General features: G+C 41.3%; 1 protein-coding gene across 1 annotated transcript in view; it reads right to left on the reverse strand.

Moving 5' to 3' along the window:
* Positions 1-1,806: 1,806 nt before the first annotated feature.
* The window catches only part of RWDD1 (RWD domain containing 1), a 130,977-nt gene continuing 114,756 nt past the window's right edge, over positions 1,807-18,027 (reverse strand). Inside the window, exon 7 of the mRNA XM_078648532.1 lies at positions 1,807-2,086. Coding sequence (XP_078504658.1) covers positions 1,977-2,086 — 110 coding nt within the window. The 3' untranslated portion in view covers positions 1,807-1,976. The remainder of the gene's footprint in view (positions 2,087-18,027) is intronic.

Genomic DNA, 18,027 nt, shown 5'->3' on the forward strand with positions numbered 1-18,027 from the left:
ATTTGATATAGGAGTATATGAAAATATAATCTTGAGTGGAGAGATGATATAGCCACATAGTACATCACATTAACTCGGATGGATATAAAGGCAATTTTTGTGCCTCAAAGCAAATGTTAATATTGAAGTATATGAAAATAAAGATCTTTGTGGAGGCACTTTGTTCAGTTTTCCTAGACCTGGGCCATGAGAGAATGGTCTGCAGCTAACTGGGACTAATGGATCAAGGTTTAATTTATTCTGAAGATCAGTCTAAGGAAGGAGGTCTGGAGTTTGGAGGGCAAAATACTTGATTGTATAAATTTGTGGAGAATATTTCTTTCTGCAGAGACAGCAGATGTGGTAAGTAAGATGTCTTTGACAATTGTGCCAGAGTGCTTCTTTTTGCTTGAACAAATCAGTGAACTTAGCATCTGAGATCTGTAAGAAGGAAGTCAGATTGTTAATTGTGTATGATTTGATGTTCGTGTTCTGGGTATGCTCTTGGATGTCTTCTTGCAGATGTAGTCTTCCAGTTCTTTTATTTTGGAGACAAGTTTGTGGTAAAGGTAACCTAGAAGGCTTGTAAGTCTGGTATTTTGGTTGCAGTTCAACTCAGACTGCAGAATTCTGAGAGGATCCTATGTAGTTCTTCTTATGAGGATTATGCAATGGGGAACCAGATTGAGTAATAAGTACTTTTGCATTCAGGATTTATATACCATGTTATGGTTTCTCCATCAGAGTGCGAGGCACAAACTTCTGTTCATTTTAGCTTCTTTCAACTTTTGTTGGCTCAAGGGATTATTTTTCTATATTTAGGTTGTAAGGTGTTGATGATTATGTGTTTGTAATAGACTGTAAGAAGATTTTTTTTGAAAAAAATTCATATGGTGGTATTTCAGGTTAAAAGGTTGAAATGGAAGATGAGATGACTGTCACCCAGAATATGGGGACGTTTTCTGTACGTACGCTAGCAAATTACAATCTAAACAGTTTACAACATAGGACGTTATCAAAAAAACTGCATAGTAATGTTAAATCCCAGCATGCAAATCAAGTCAACTGTTAAAATGTTTGACAAAATGGTAAATGTGAGCAACCAGTTCACTCAAGGAACCAATGTAATTGTGAAATGTACACTTTCGCTCAGAATTTTATTGTGCACTACATGGGTCAAATCAGTCACGTTTATTTTAAAGATAGAACAAAAATATTCATAGCCAAATAGATATTAGTCAATTTAGAGAGGTTGTGTGTCTTTAGATGCACCAGTATCCAGTCAAAATCACAGCAGTTCAATAGGTCTACCTACGTAGCAAGTTATGCATACTGGTCAAGGCTGCTGTGTGACTTACGACTAATAGGATTGCATCAGTCTTGGTTCAATAGCCTCTATGACCGGATAAGCAACAATCCTAAAAATAAAATTGGTCAATTGATAAGATGGCAATGCAATTCCCACAACTTAGCAGTGGTTCAGAACGAGCACCGTCTTAGTGCCAATTGTTGGTGGACCAAAGAGGAAAATGTTCACTTCCAAGAGTATGAACTCTTGGGCAATGCACAACTTCCTTAGACCAGAAAATAAAACATGTGATTTTGGTACAAATGGCTCACTTGTGGCTGTAGCGCAAAACAATCTTCTCAATCGTTGATTTGCTAAAGAAGGATACTTAATATGCCTACTACGTTAACCTACCTGGAGACACAGATAAATCTTAACTTGTAAATTATAAATTGTGTATGGGAAGGTGGAACCTCAGAGATAAAACAATGAAGGATCTTGACAGGTATGTTGCAAAACAGGATCCATTTGATGCCAGCCCAGATTATTAAGCAGATTTATTAAGCAACAGTGATGGATAGTCAGAAGAGTATTCTCCTGAAAATTAAAACTTTTTTCTTGTTTTTGTAAAAAAGAAAAAGCAAGCTAGTTATAGTCACAGATGCTGTGACTTTCCAGCCTCCAAGAATGTGCCAGTCCAAGAAATGAGTTAGTCACTGTCTAATACAGCAGGATTAAAGTCTGGGTCATCTTCATCATCCAGATCCAAGTCGTCCATATCTTGGAATAAAGACTCATCCACTTCGACACTGTTCCCGGCTGTGAAATTAAAAAAGAGAATATCTCACTTAATGACATGCATCCACTTTATTGAAGAAAGTTATAGTTTGTCGCGACAAGAAGAAAAAATTACTTACATTCAGTAACAATATATTTGGTGGATAAATGGTCTTCCAACAGATTCCTCAGCTTAACAATATCTGCACAAGACATCAGGTTGGTCCTCAAAACTTTTCCCCAGCAAAAGCAATCAAACACTGCCAGGTGATGCCACACAACTTAAGCTGGGACCTTGCCCGCCAGACATTACAACATCACTAATATTAGGTGCCAACTGGCGTCAGTCCATGGTACTTTTTATGAGTCCCATCGAAGCGTGTGAAGAGAAACTGAAAGAGCATCCACAACAGAGACAATTACAGCACATACGTTTGCATACCTTAAGATATTCTTCTTCTATTCTTCACTACACTAACTCAACAGACAGGAGAGGTGAGAGGGCAGTGAGGAGTCTGTGGGAAGAGAGAAACTGTTACAGTAACCTCTTCTATTGGATACAACTTCCTGCAGAATCTTTTCCCAAAGAGTAAGCCCCAAAGCAGAACATCCCCAGGTTGTGGGACTGAAGAGTGCACTTTAACCAAGAAAATCATGCAACACAAATGTGGCAATGTACCCGCACCTGCAGGCATGTGTTGTGAGGTGGTAACATTGGGTATAAATATGCAGGAATCACCAGGTGACCGCCTACAGATAGCCCATGAAAAGAGATGTGGACCCAGCCATAGCCATAGTAGAGTGTCCACGAATGAGAGGATCTTTCTTGGCAAAGGTGTAACAGATCTTGTTACAGAAGATGACCCAATGAGAAATAGTGTTTTTAGTCACCAGCTTCCCTTTCTTTGCTCCTAAAAAGTCCACGAAAAGCTGGTCATCAACTCTGCCCAGTCAAGTGCAACTGATCTAGTAGGACACAGCTGAGCTGTGATCCACTCAAGGCAACTACTTGGTGGGATGAGAAGGATGAAACGATAATGACCTGACCAAAGTAAAAACCAGGCACCACCTTTATTGGGAAGGCTGGATAGGTATGACAGATTAACATGGTGAAAACCAGTTAACCCCTTCAGTGCTAATGACAAGGGTAACTCGTCATGGAGTTTCCATTGATTTCAATGGAAAGTCAATGGGAAGAGGTGGATGTACCTTAGCATCCAAGTGGTTAAAGATTAATGCATAACGAGGGCGTGAAGTTGTCTGAGTAGGCAACTGTACAATTTCTCAGACAAGGAAGACAGTAAAAGTAAATAAAATTCAAATAGCACTAAGGAACAATGACCCGAGCGGGCAGAAACAAGGAAAATAAACCTTTTGCAAATGCCAAAAATAGAGATCTAAACAAGGATGGCTGGTCAGGAAGTCACATGTAGGCGGACAGGACAACCAAACAGCTTTTAAATTTAACCACAGCCAGACCTTGCAATGCAAAAGACAGTGTGAATTGCAAGAAAATGGAAAAGAGGAATTTAAAGGGATACCATCAGGTCTAGCGACAGGAGTCAATGGCTTTTAGAGCTGGCTTTATTGCCAACAAGAAAACGCCTACAAGCTCAACATGCTGGCAAAAGAATTCTAGCAGTGACAACTCAATAGCGGTAGTAGCATTTTGGCATTAGGCTGGAAGACCTGACCATTCTGCTGTGAGAGCATATACACTGTGCAGGACAGGGAGAGGGACTGGGTGGCAACAGATTGGTGTATCAGGGACAGTCTGGATTCCACCTTCACCTTTCATTGGTCATAAGTAGAGCTGAACATGAAGGCACTCCCCAAAGAACCATTTAGAGAGAAGAATAGAGTACAAAACTGTGGATACTTTCTGCTCTGGAATATGATGAAAAGATCTGTCTATTGACACCGCAATCCAGAGAAGAGTGCCTCCGGCACACAGGGCTGTATTTCCCTTTAGCGGTCTTCCAGTGAAAGGCAGCTGAGCATTTGTTCTCACTGCGAAGGATCCTGGAGCCTGCAAGATAAGGTACTACTGAGAAAATTACCCTACTGCTGCACTAGCTGCCACAGGAAGTTGCCTCCCAACACAGATTCCATGACGTCATCACACCCTCTCTGTTGACATAATGGATTGCAGTCCATCCAAGAAAATTTGAATGGTGTTTGAAGAGATGAAAGGAATAAATGCCGCCACGGTAAGTCAGACTGCCCGCAGCTTCAGTACATTTATGTGCAGAAGCTGCTCCTGCAGGTACTAAAAGCCTAACTTCATAATTTAGCCCAGATTGTCACTCCAGAAAGCGAAAAGCACCTGTGACTATGGCAACCTGTGCCTGTGTATGGATCAATAGGCAACCAAACACTAGGATGGAGGATTCCATCCACCAGTACAGATCTCGGTGAGTCGATCGGACGATGTTCACACGAGGAGCCCTGGATGCTCGAGCTACTACCTCCGACTCTAATAAAGCGCCCTCATCCATCACCTGCAGAACCAGGAACTGTTAGAGTCAGAAGTCTTAAGATCATCTCCTGAATATCCACAATTCTCTGAGGAGTAGGAAAAGCCTACATGCAGGCCCTGTTGAACCCAGTTCTTGTGATGGCTTCCTTCAGTGTTGAGTTTTTCTGGAGGTGAACCATTATGCACTGAAGTTGTTCGCTGAAGAGCACGGAGGACTGTCCATTCAGAAGCCAGTCATCTAAATATGGAAACACATGGACTCCTGACCGCCTCACTGAAGTCACCATAAGTCAGCGCTTTTGTGAAAATATGAGGCAATGTTGTGAGCCCACAAAGCAAGATCGTGAACTGATAGTGCTGGGATCCCAAAGTGAACTTTGGGCACCAATTGTCGGTGTGGAGAATTGGAAGGTGGAAGCAGGCGTTCTGGTGGTCCAAGGACCCAAAGCAACATCCTGCATTCAGGCACTCCAAGGCCTGGCTCGGGTTTAGAATCTTGAACTCGCCCCGCTGAAAGAACAAATTTGGAAGTTGAAGATCAAGGATGTACTCTAGATTAAAGGCATTCCTGGAGACCAAGAAGCAAAGGGAGTGAAACCCCATGCCCCTTTCATCTAGAAAACACTACTGGGTACGGGCTCCCAACAGTAAGGCCAAGCCACTGACCTAACACTAAACTGAACAATTGCCAATACCGTTGTCCTCAATTCAACTTATTTGTCACAGCACATTGGAATTGAACCAAACATGTGTCCAAGACGTATAATTCAGTCTGAATAAATCATTATTTTTATTAGATCACTGAAAATACATTTGTCAATTATTTTATATCATTTGCACAATTTTACATCCCTACAATCTACAAAAACACACACATTATTCAATGAATGATGACTATCACTATATACAATCAAAGACATTTACTCCCAATCATTCAACACATTACACACTCACACTGTGACTTTCACACCAGGACACAAGAAGCTATTTACATGGACAAATTCAGAAAACCTTATATACAAAAGCATAGAAAAAATTTTTTTTTGATACTTGTATTTTTATAAACAATGATGCCTATTTTTGAGATCCTATGGTGTACAAAATAGCGGTCTACGCGTTTCGAACGCCCAACTGGTTGGGAGTTCTCATCAAGACCTCATGGCTCTTATTTTAGAAGAGCCTGAACAATCAACTCAACGTGGAGCATTTCAGCCCACATGTCATGGGCACCTCTATAAAGTGAATTTTATGCAGGGACTTGGTCACGGTGTCTTTTTTATGTAATATTTCAGGGTGAAGGCTCCCAGTGTTTTCTTCCTGTGATCCTTTCGACGCGAAAAGTACTTTTCGAACCAGGTACCGGCATACACGCAGACACAGCTGATCAAACGCAGCAGGCACCGGGCAACTGTGAGACGCGTCGAAAGGATCCCAGGAAGAAAACACTGGGAGCCTTCACCCTGAAATATTTCATAAAAAAGACACCGTGACCAAAACGGAGGACTGTCTTGTGGGAGGGAGGAGGAGGGTAGGGCATATCCCTTATACATTAGTTGGATGACCCAATATATCTACAACGACTGTCTCCCAACTGGGAGGAAAATGGGAAAAATTGAAGAATCTCTCCCTCCAAATTCTTGAGCAAAAGATGGTGATGTAATTTGGGGAGAGAAAGTCAGAGAGGCCTGAAACAGCAGAGCTGCCAGAGGATGCTTTGAAGGTCATGTCCCTGAGGGTTGCCAGGACATCTGAGAAACCAGAGGAACTCATCCAAGCTGCACTCATGGATCTGGATGCAGTGTCAACATACTCTAGGCCACAATTCTAGATCTGCTTTGAAGCATTGAAACTTGCACGAACCAAGATGGCTAAGAGCTACTCCATTTTTTTTCAGAGACAATGGCCAGTTTCACAAATTCCCACAGATTCCGGACACAGCAGCCAGAAGGCATGTAGCATTGATCATGCAGAGTGTTTACAGCAAAGGCAGGTCTATGCCACATGGCAATAGGTCTATGTACTGCTCGTCTAACAAAAAAGTGATTTCCGAGGCAGCCTGGAAAGGTGACCCTAATGCCTTGTTGACGGGAAGCGAAAGCTCAGTAACTGCGGAGGAAGGCGGCAAGATTTCTGTCAAATAGATCTGCTCATTGCACTACTGCTATGAATGAACATACTTCTGAGAGGCGACCCAAAGGTTAAGGAATATTGCCCTCTGGTGATATATCCAAGACACTTGTGTTGTGAGATATTTGCAAGCTTCAGAACAATTAGGAGGAAGGACGTTGTTGGCCTCTAAATAATTATTTTCTCCAGGCTCACCATCAGATTACTGTTTTGACGATCTATGGGACAGCAGCATGGACATTGTCAGAAAAACAAAGGCTAGCATCCTGGGCCACGATTTTTTTTAACTGCTGAGGACAGAGTCTGAAGACAAGTGGAGTTGGGAGGTGCTGGGTAAGACCCACTGGATGAGGTCCGCTCTTGGGGAGTGTCCCAGAAGATGCTGGAGATGTCCCGAACATTCAAAAAAGACCACATGGAAGGCCTGCTTGGGGTCAACAGAGAGAACAGGGAATTCCGGCTGAATCTCTTTCAACAAAATATTGTCGGAAGATCTCTTGAGATATTGTTCCTTGTAAAGAGACATACCTAGGGGAGTGATGGAATGTTTTGGTATGCCACTGTGGGCTGTGACTTTAAATTACTTGGCCTCTTACTCCTTGACTGCTTTGGGTGCACCAGAGATCAGGAGTCGCCGGTAGGAGAGTCGTGTTTGGAGCCCAGGCACCACTTGCAGATATTATGGGGTAAAACAAAGACATCTTTTTATGGAACGTGTGATGTTTTCATAGGACACATTTAGCAGAAAAGCACAGAGACACCTCCAAATTGACCACAAGTTTAAGGAATATCCCCAACTGGTCATATATTCAAGGCATTTGTGTTTTGAAAGTCTAGATAGTTGCAAGCTTTAGATTTATAAACAGGAAGCAGATTGAAGACCTCTGAATAATCATCTCCTCAATGGTCACAATCAACCCCTGGTGGCAGCAGCATGGACAGTCTCAGACAAACAGAATATTTAAACAAGGGAGACCTAAGGATCCTTGGGAATCTAGGGTAATAACTATAACAAAAAACACAACGTTCCCAAGTAACATAATTTTTTGCGTGAAGAATCAAATGGCAAATTCAATGTATTCAAAGGAGTTTATGAAAAACTATTTCAGGATGTGATGTATTCCTATAGGTTCTGTATCGATCCCCCTATTCCTGACCCTATTCTGGTTAACAAACTGCGGCCATTGTTTTGATTTCACCGAGAACTTCAGCAAAAGAATGTGCTAACGACCTGGTCGTATGACATCTTTATTGACGTATCTATGTCCATCCTTACGTCAATCTCGGCACCTTAAAGGTATAAATATTACCGATATTGCCCTATGCAAAGACACGCGGTGGTGACGAGATCGGAGCAGCCAGACTTGCCGAAGCCCAGAGCAGAGCAGACCCCGCTGGCGCAGCCCCGCCTTCTTGACGCGCTGAGAACGAGCAGCTGCCTATTTCTCCTGCCGAGAAATCCAGCTCCGGCGCTTCCGGGTAGCCCTCGCAGGCAGCCTGGAATATCGAGACCAGAGACGAGAGATACCATCCCTCATCCATCCTAGATTCCAGGTACAGAACTGAATAACCCCTTGCAGAGAATTCTTTAGTCAGTCACTTGGCAAAAACAAACTTAACTTAAACTGTAACTTTCTATTCCCGCCCACGTATTAGGCTTAGGTCAGGTACACGGGGTAGGCGTAGTTAGAAACACCAGTTGAGTACGATTAGTCAAATGTATATGTGTATGTAATATATTTTATTCATTTTAAACCTTCATATGGCTTAGAAACCATATCAATGTTTTTACAGTATTATTTTATACTTTTGCTTTTAATGTATGCACTTTACTTAACCATAAGTATTGCGATAATATCGATCCATTTCTCTTGTATGAGAAAAGAGACTGATCAATAAATAACACCTTTTTATTGAACACGCCCGTCTCTTCCTTTTCTCTACAATCTGATGAGACTAAGAATGCACGTACTGACTGAGTAAAATAAATTGCCTTTTGTTCACACGACTCTAGAGATATACTCTTGATTAGGGGAGAGCAAAGTTGTCATGTTCTATGGTTGTCAGAAACTAAATCCCTTCTTGTCTATCCAGGGAGGTTCAACTCCTCCTTGCCTATTCGAGAAAGTTTCTAGTGAACTCTGAGCTAGCTGGCAAACCCAAAACTTTAAGTCTAATATCGACAGTAGTAGACCTAGTTAACGTCTGGTCTAGGCCTATACTATTGAAGGTATTATTCCAATGCGCAGAGCCTATTGGGATAATAGGAACTACACTACATGGCGCCCAACGCGTTTGGAAGGGCGATAAAACTAACGTAAGACATTTAGAGTAACTCAGTCGTGCTTTCTCACTCAGACCCCTTTTTCCCCATAATACTCCAAAGATGTCTGGAGTGGGTAAAAGGTAATATCTGCCAAACCTCGCAGGAAGAAACTCCTATGTATGGTACTTGGTTTAGTCAACGTTGAAGGATACACCGTTCCAAAATATTGTGCATCTAATCTTTGTTTCCATAAGAAACCTGATCTGCAAACAAACAAAGTAACCATCCTGTCGGTAAAATGGTAGACAGTGATGATGAAAGAGAGGCAGTTAGATTAGCAACTGAACTCGCAGCAGCTGATACTGCACTGCAAGAAGCAGACCAGGATATAATACTAATCCCGGTCATCAAAAGGAAATCTATAACCTTAAAACTTATAGAAAATGGACTGACACCTAGAGGTGGCACAATCATATTCGTAATTGAGGCACACGAATATCGGCAGACAGAGGTATACTATTCATGGATAAATTTTCCAGCAGCAAATGCTGTAACAAAGTACTTCCACTATTACAAAATAGAGGAACCTCCTGAAATGTACACTCCTTTCGAGGAAGTGGAAGTACCACTTAAATTTCAAGAGCATTTGCTCTTATTTAATGGCGCCCTAAAACATAATAATCACATCACCAGGCTCGGTCCTTTAGGTAGACCAGGAGCAACGTGGCCGGTCCTAGCCGGATACACACCACATCCAGAGTTCGAAAGAATGCCTGCAGCAGATCTTTTAGTACAACTAAAACAATTAATAAAAATACATAGACAATTAGTCCAGTATGTGATGCGGACTTCAACAATTCAACCAGCAATTAAAATTCCACAGCTGACCCCTCACCAGGGGAACACAAATAAAATTACACCACAGAACATACAATCCTGCCTAGGTAAAGTACCAGCTAAACGGGAACAAATACAATTCTGGTTAGCACAAAAAATCACCCAAATAGAGGCTGTGTTTCCAGACACCACCCCGTTAGAAAAACACAGGATTCTGACTATCTGTCTTCCAATGGGAATCGCACCACACGTGGAGGACTGTGACACTTGGGGTACAGTCTTTGCTTCCATTTACACAAAAACGCACGGTGTTCCATCCATTTCGGTAATACCAGATGTGCTAAAACAAATTCAAGACGAATATGGTCCAGAACCCGCTTTAACTCTTGGTATGAAACTACTAAATGACTTCAAGCAGGTCTCGGCTATATTATTAGCCAACATAAAGGGAGAAGCAGCAAACGTGGCGATCCCCCAGAGGTTAAAGGAGACAGATATAGCAGACCAACCAGCTGAGATTGCCAGAATCATAGAAAAATCCTATGAGGAACTAGGCAGAGATAGTTTAGGTGGAATACCAGTAAAACCACAACTGATTGAAAGTCCTGAAAAAATATTTTTTAATAATAATTCAACATCACAGAAAAAGAGCTGGGATGGAAACAAACAATCCAATCCTAAAGAAAAGAAATTCCAGTCCAGAGGAAGGTCTCCTAGGCGAAGAGAAAAATCTCCGAACCAAAGACACAGGTCACCCCAGAGTGACCCCTCTGGGAAAAGATATAACCTTAGAAATAGGGATAGTATAAAGAAGCCTGATAGATATCAAGACATTGATACACGTCCCTCTCAATCTTTTCAGACTTCCTCGCAGAAATCGGAAAGAAGAGGACGATCAGAACAAAGAGAAGAGCACGCCAAGTCCAAAGACAAGGAACCTGCTCATCTAAAAAAGAAATTACAATTTCCAAAAAAGAAGGTAGCCAGTATCAAGGTAGTTAACAATGCCGAGAATACTGAGGACACAACTGAAAAACGGAGAATGGGCTCAGACAATGCTAGACAGCGCAGCAGAAGTGAGCATAGCTCGCAAAGTCCTTATGAATCATCTGGAGACAGTGGACACGAATGAATATCTTCAAGTGGAAACTGCAGACACCAGAGTTAGCAAACCTCACAAAATATATGAAATAACATTACGTATAGAAGGGGATAAGACTAGAAAAATAAGGGGACTATTTTGGGATAATCTCTCCAAGGGCTATGACATCCTTCTAGCTGAAAAAGACTGGCCACCAGAGTTTGTCAGGGAGTGCCCTCATGGCGAAGAAATAATTATGCCTGCCTTCTCAAACCATATCCCAATTCATAAAAAATACACACTTGCTAGAAAGTGGGCAGTAGCTCTAGCTCCTGCTTTATATAAAAATCACGTAGGATGGGATGAGGACTCTCCTCCTCACAAAATCCAGTTAAAATCACAACCTACTGCACAGAGGCAGTACCCAATTAAGCAAGAAGCTAAAAAACAGGTAAAAGAAATCCTAGATCAGCTAGAATACCAGGGGGTGATTGAAACTTGCACCTCACAAATGAACAACCCTTTGTTTCCGGTCTCCAAACCAGACAATTCATATCGTCTAGTTTTGGATTACCGACACCTTAACTCATGTTGCAAAACTTTTGCAGTGCAAAATTCGCATAGTGCTGCACTAATGAATAACATAGTGCGCAAAAAATACAAAACAACATTAGACATCTCTAATGGATTCTTTTGTCAAAACATAGCACCAGAGAGCAGATATTTGTCTGCATTCTCAATAAATGGCACTCAAAAACAATTCTGTCGGTTAGCCCAGGGGTACAAGAACAGCCCGGGAGTATTCTCAGCGAGAGCAACAGAATTACTACAAACATATGATGACGAAGCATTATCGTATGTCGACGACGTATACTTAACAGATGATGACTTGGAGACTCACTTGAAGAGAGTGAACACCATAATACTTGGGTTCGCAGCAGAGGGTTACAAATTCAACTTTAAAAAATCCAGAATTGCCCATCTGACAGTCCTGTTCCTAGGATATGAATTATCAAGTGAAGGCAAAAGCCTGGCTGACAATTTTCTAGAGAAATGTGCCGTACTCCAAGCACCTAGAACACTAAAAAACCTACAGTCAATTCTAGGCTTCCTAAATTTCGGAAGAACATACATTGCAAATTACGCAGAAAGGGTCAAACCCCTTTATGATCTAATAAAACCAGATTTTAAAAGAACCAATTGGACTCAAATACACACAGAAATTTTGAGATCCTTACAAACAGACATGCTAATTAAAACAAAATTAGAAACACGTGATAACACACGCAATCTTGTGATTCGAGTCATCCCAGGAAGATGCGGATTCACATACCTGACCTCTAATGAGGGAGAAAAGGTACACATTGCATTCAAATCATACTTGTACACAGAAGCTGAACAGAAATTCAGCATTATAGAAAAAATTGTTCATGCAGTTCAAACCGCAATAGCTAGAGAAAAAGATCAAGCTGACGGTAGACGTATCACAGTCAGAACAGCAGAATCAGCCTTTGAGGCATTAACAACACCATGTAATTTACCAACGACAACATTGAATCCGGAATGGATACAATGGGTGAATTCAATTACAACGGACAAAGTATACTACTACTTTGATCCAGAACTAGAGGAATTAAAAAATCTAGAATATGTAAGAACATTCCCTCTGCCAATCGACATTCTGCCCTTACGACAATACGCTTGTGTAATCTATACAGACGGACATGCTCAACCCTCCGTTTGGGGAGAACAAGCATACAACCCCACATGTGAGATTACAAAAGAAGTGTGGCGCGGAGGTAAACTAAGACCTCTATTAACAAAAATACACTCAATAGAAACTAATTCAGAACAACAGACTGAAATAATAGCATTGAAAATGGCGCTAGATAATGCGGATCGCGAATTCCCGACACTTATAGTGTCCGATTCATATTACTGCGTCAAATCATATAACAACGATTTGCAGACATGGATTCAAAACGGTTACAAAGATGACACAGATGCAACAATAAAGCATAAACTGCTTTGGGAACAAATAGCTCTTTTAAAGAAAGAACTACCAAAGACTCACGTGACACACTCACTGAGTCATCAGCGTGATGGCGTTCACGTTGCAGGGAATTTATTGGCTGAGACAGCCACAGCGGTAGCAACTAAATCGGCTTCCGTAGTCAGAAAAAAGCGTACATTAAAGTATATTGACGGTGAAACAGTGCTGGCGGTGAAAACGTCATTAAAAGGCGACTGCTCAGCACTACCGATCAACTATCCACTCAATTATACATACATAATCGATGCAAACTTCGTCCCTTTTGCTCGAATCCCTGGAGTGGGGGATAGAGTGATTCCAAACATGGACAGGAGAAACTTGTTAATCGCAGACGCACATATGGGCGAGGGTCTCAGACACCTCAAACTAAAAGATTCTCTGGAAGAATTACAATCAAGGTACTGGTGGCCAGGCATGAGCCTGCATCACACCATGTTTGTAAAAAACTGCCCAAACTGCAACAGGAATCGCAGTGGTGAGAGAAACGGTGTAATACCGTGTTGTTTCACTCCCAAAAAAAACAACAGTAAAAAGCAAGGCTTGCGATTAACATATACAGGCTAGTTTCCACTTATAATGTAGATCACCAGCACTCGACTGACGTCTGGACTGTTATACAAAGATTTGCGAGTCTAAATGGCATATACGCTAAGAGCATGCTACGTTTGACCATTGTTTTCACTCTAGCCCTCCAGCCTGAGGGGAAACATGGCCAAATGAGCATAGCACAGCGGGAATCTTCTCACTTCCTTCCTGAGGGATACGGGATGGTGTAAAGAAAAAACCAAGGCATAAAGCTATCTATAACAGAAAGGATATTAGGTTCGGGAGCTGGGTGGGTCAAACATCTAATAAGTGTCCAACGTAGTCTAAATAACTTGCCAAGAAATTCTCTGAAGGGATTCAGTCCGTACGAATTATTATTTGGAACTAGGATGTTAATCTCTGACCTTGACAGTTAAACTTCAGTGGTGAAGGAAAAAAGCTTTGATATCAAAGACCGTTTGGCTATTTTGCAGGACTTGAATGAAACAAGAAAAGACCTGAGCAACATAAAGTTGAAACAACAGCCAACAACCACTGAAGAACCACCACCTGTCCCAGCAAGACCTGTCTGGATTCCAAAAGTCGGGGATCTAGTCAGAGAAAAGATCGCGGTAAAGAAGGAATTTGGGCCTTCTTACAGAAAAGCAGTTCCTGTCTTGTCTGTCAACGGGACAAGATCAGTTGTACTACCGCCGCTTGCTGGTAAAAAGGAGAACCGAGTTGTATACATCGACCTGGTAAAACCACAATCATGTGGCCGATAACAAATAGTAGGCCAAGTGGACTCCCCATAAGTAGCAGAACACCAAGGTTTGCTACCAGTACAGAGGTCCTAACAAAGAGGCTAATCACATTCGAAACGCCTACAGAAGAACAACAAGGACTATGCAACAATGCAATGGAACTTAGACCTCTGAAAACCCAAATAAAAACATTTAGCAGAGACACACCAATCTATAATGAAGTACCAAATGATAATGCAAGGAACATTAATCCTGAAGCAATTGGAACAATTGACAGAACTGCATCCGGCTACTTCATAAACTTCGATGATTCCTCTGAAGGCTTCAGTGAATCAAAGACACAGCCATCATCAAAAAACCTTTAAAGATAAAGCTAAAGAACTTTTGAAACAACTGAAAGAAACATATCTAATTTCTCCATGGATCGAATTTTGGGTGGGTTTTGGTGCATTTATCCTCATACTTTGGCTCATCATGATACTAACTTTGGGACGCTTCATTGAGGGAAAATATGCTAAAATGGACACAGCAAGTCAGAAAATCAACTTGATCCTCAAACCACACACATCTTCACACGTCGAGAAAAGAGAACTTTCTTCAGTCAACTTCACAGCCAATCCTATACCGGGTGGGGTAGCATGGGACAACACTGACTACGAAATCTATGGTCCGGTTGAAATCCTGAAATATCCACACCAAATTAAGATCTCATTGAGTGACTTTGTAAAACCAAGCTCATTTGCTGATGATTGGGACTTCGAAAGTATAAACAATATGATGTCTGACTTAGTGATGTCTGCTAAATTTACCAAACATGATTATTTGCAGGGTTCTACAAATTATGATAGTATGTATTGCTACAACCACTATGGTAACCATTTTCTACATAGATCTGCACAACCTAGAAATGTTTTAAATTATAATCAATGGGAACATTGTGCAACCCCTCCAAAAGAAAGCTCAAGAACCGTTTACGACAAATATTCATACTTTTCAGGTTTTAACATAAGTAATGCTGAAACATTTTATTTCAAATTGTCAAATAAGACAGGGACAAAGACCATGATAACAAACACGAAATTGATATATTCAGACTCATTCTTTGAACAAATGAATACTTTTGGTTTTGATTATTGGGACAAAAATGTTGAATTGAAAAGTGTTTGGGGCACAAAAGAATGGCAAGTACAGGGTATAGAATCTTTGTTTAGAGCCTGCATGATCCCAGAACAAATTATATTTTTAAATGACACTGTTCAACAAACCACCTGTCATGGCCTAGCCAAAATCAAAGACTTAAATAAACCGTCTATTCCAAAACCAACAATGAACAGCAATAGCTCTACAGATGAAGAGATAGACGTAAATTATGTATTAAACCAAAACAGAACACATCCTGATTGGAAACAGTGGTTGATCTGGCCCACAGATACTAATAACTGTCAAGACAGATTCCTGAACAAAACACAGGGGTTCAAACTGACCAGGCCAGACCCTAGATATCCCCAAAGACAACACCCAGGGATAATAACCACCTACAGTGTGGGCAAATTATGCCTTCAATGGCTGCAAACTTCCACACTGGCAGAAATTAAGCAACACCTAACTTTACTTACTGATGGTGCTGACTTGCGTGATTTCACTATGGGACCACGCAAACAGCGTCAAAAGCGTTTCATAGCAGCCTCTGTATATGCAGCTTACAACGAGGCCTGGAAGGTGACTCAAATTGAAACAGCAGAGAGAATACGGGAAATTGACCGTATTAATTTGGAAAAATCACTTTCTGTAGTGGACAATGGGTTAATGACTCTGTCCTCCAGAATTTTTTCTTTGGACAGCATTGTGTCTTCAGCAATCGACATATTATCGCAAGACTTACTGTTATTACAACACGGTCAGTCCCAATTGCGTTCTATTGTACAGCCTGGCTGGACGTTACAAAATCTGCGTTCAGGCTATGTGCCTTGGCGTTTAATCAACACAACGTCACTATTCCATATCTTTAACCTTACTGATAGACAGATCAGTATGGCACAAAAGGGTGCTGATTATACAATCCTGAGCATTGAGAAACTCGAAAGATTACCAGTGACAATGTCAGAACGACCTGTCAGTGAATGGATAATACATGGGATAATTAATATTCCAATATCAACCTTCAGGTTTCAATACTGCCAAAAATATATACAGGCTGGCATGTACGAAAAGCTGGGAAAAGGGTACATTAAAACAACATGGAACTTGCCCTATTCACATGCATGTGTCAGTAATAAAGGACAGAAAGTGTTTCTTAGTGGCAATAATTGTGCAATGTCACTAAGCGGTACACTTCTGTGTAATGGAATTAGTTTGCATGGAGCCTGTGAAGGGAATTCATATAACCTTTCATGTCACCAGCAAGGCGCACCTGCAACAGAGATAGAACCATTCTTTCAAAGACTCTATAATGGGAGTTACATTCTAATTGTAGATCGCAGATGTTGTAGTCTTATGCCCGGGACTCCTTATCTCGTAACTACGACTGCGAAGGTCAAGTGCTGTGGACACTCATTGTTCCCCAGCTCCTTTCCAGACAGGGAGGCAAGGGCATGGCCCAACTTGAAAATTACTTCTATTCGAATAGATACTTTAAGCAGAATGAAAACAGTGCTTCTTCAGACGCCGACAAGGCTCACGTCATCAAAAGAAACGTATGATCTCCAAGTCGCAAGGACGACTGCAGAGATACATTCATTGTTATCAACTAATTCCCCCATACATTTCGCAGAAATCCTGAATGAAATCTTAAATATTTCTGATACCAGCGGAGTCTCAAAAGTATTTAAGACAGTATTTTCGATGGCATGAACACCATTCAAAGCCATACTGGGTATTTTTCCAGATTTCGTCCATTCGATTTTTGGCGGACTTCCCCTCATTTTAGGACTGATTGCAGGAATCCTATTCCTAGTCCTTATATTTCGTTATGGCAAACCATGTCACAGACAGAACACCTGCGACAAGGGAAGAAACAATCCTAGCCATTGGATACCGGGACCGGATATCAAAAATCCTGGGACTATCCCGGCTTAGAGACCTGAACATGACTTGGTTTCTATCATTTCGACCAATGTGGCAACGATGTGTTTTACCTGTATTAAGGTGCCTGCTATGCGGAGAAGAATGCGTGTTAGACACCTGTCTGACGCTACAATCGGATGCGCCAATGGATGCAGAAACATTGTTGAGTCCAACAAAGGCTCATGCTTTGTGCTGCCCTCAACGGCTACCAATCCTGATGACGGCATTCGTGGAAGCTTCACCACTACGATTAAGGAGTAGTGAAGTTCAAGATGAAAGCAGCATCGATCAGGTACGACCTTCTGTCAGCAATCCAAATCAAAATGTCAATGGAGACAATCATGCGCACGAATGCATGGTTACACCTATTTCCGAGTTAGTGGAACTCTCCCAGGAAGCTGTTGACAACTTTTTCGAGAGTCTAAATGATATGATGTTCTCACCAGAGCAGAAATAGAGACTTTTGAGCAAGCTCGTACACGGCGTTCCCTGAATTTGACCTTCAACTAGAAAAGCAAATTACCAGGAACAATTTTCCCTCCAGTTCACGGACAGCAATTTTTTTCAGCAGCCCCAAAATATTTTTGCATATTTTTCGGGACACTATCTTCTGCTTAAAGGAAGAACTATTCTTAGAGAACTGACATTTCTAATTTTAGATAGCTTATAGACATTAGCTGCCCGCTGGTATGTTCATAAATATTTTATTCTGTGATGAAATGGTCTCGAACCTTTTTTCTGTATTAAGAGCCATTTCATGTGTAAATTCTCATATACAAATTAGTGAT

The sequence above is a fragment of the Lissotriton helveticus genome, chromosome 6 (genome assembly GCF_964261635.1).
Source record: "Lissotriton helveticus chromosome 6, aLisHel1.1, whole genome shotgun sequence".
Taxonomy (NCBI): Eukaryota; Metazoa; Chordata; class Amphibia; order Caudata; family Salamandridae; genus Lissotriton; species Lissotriton helveticus.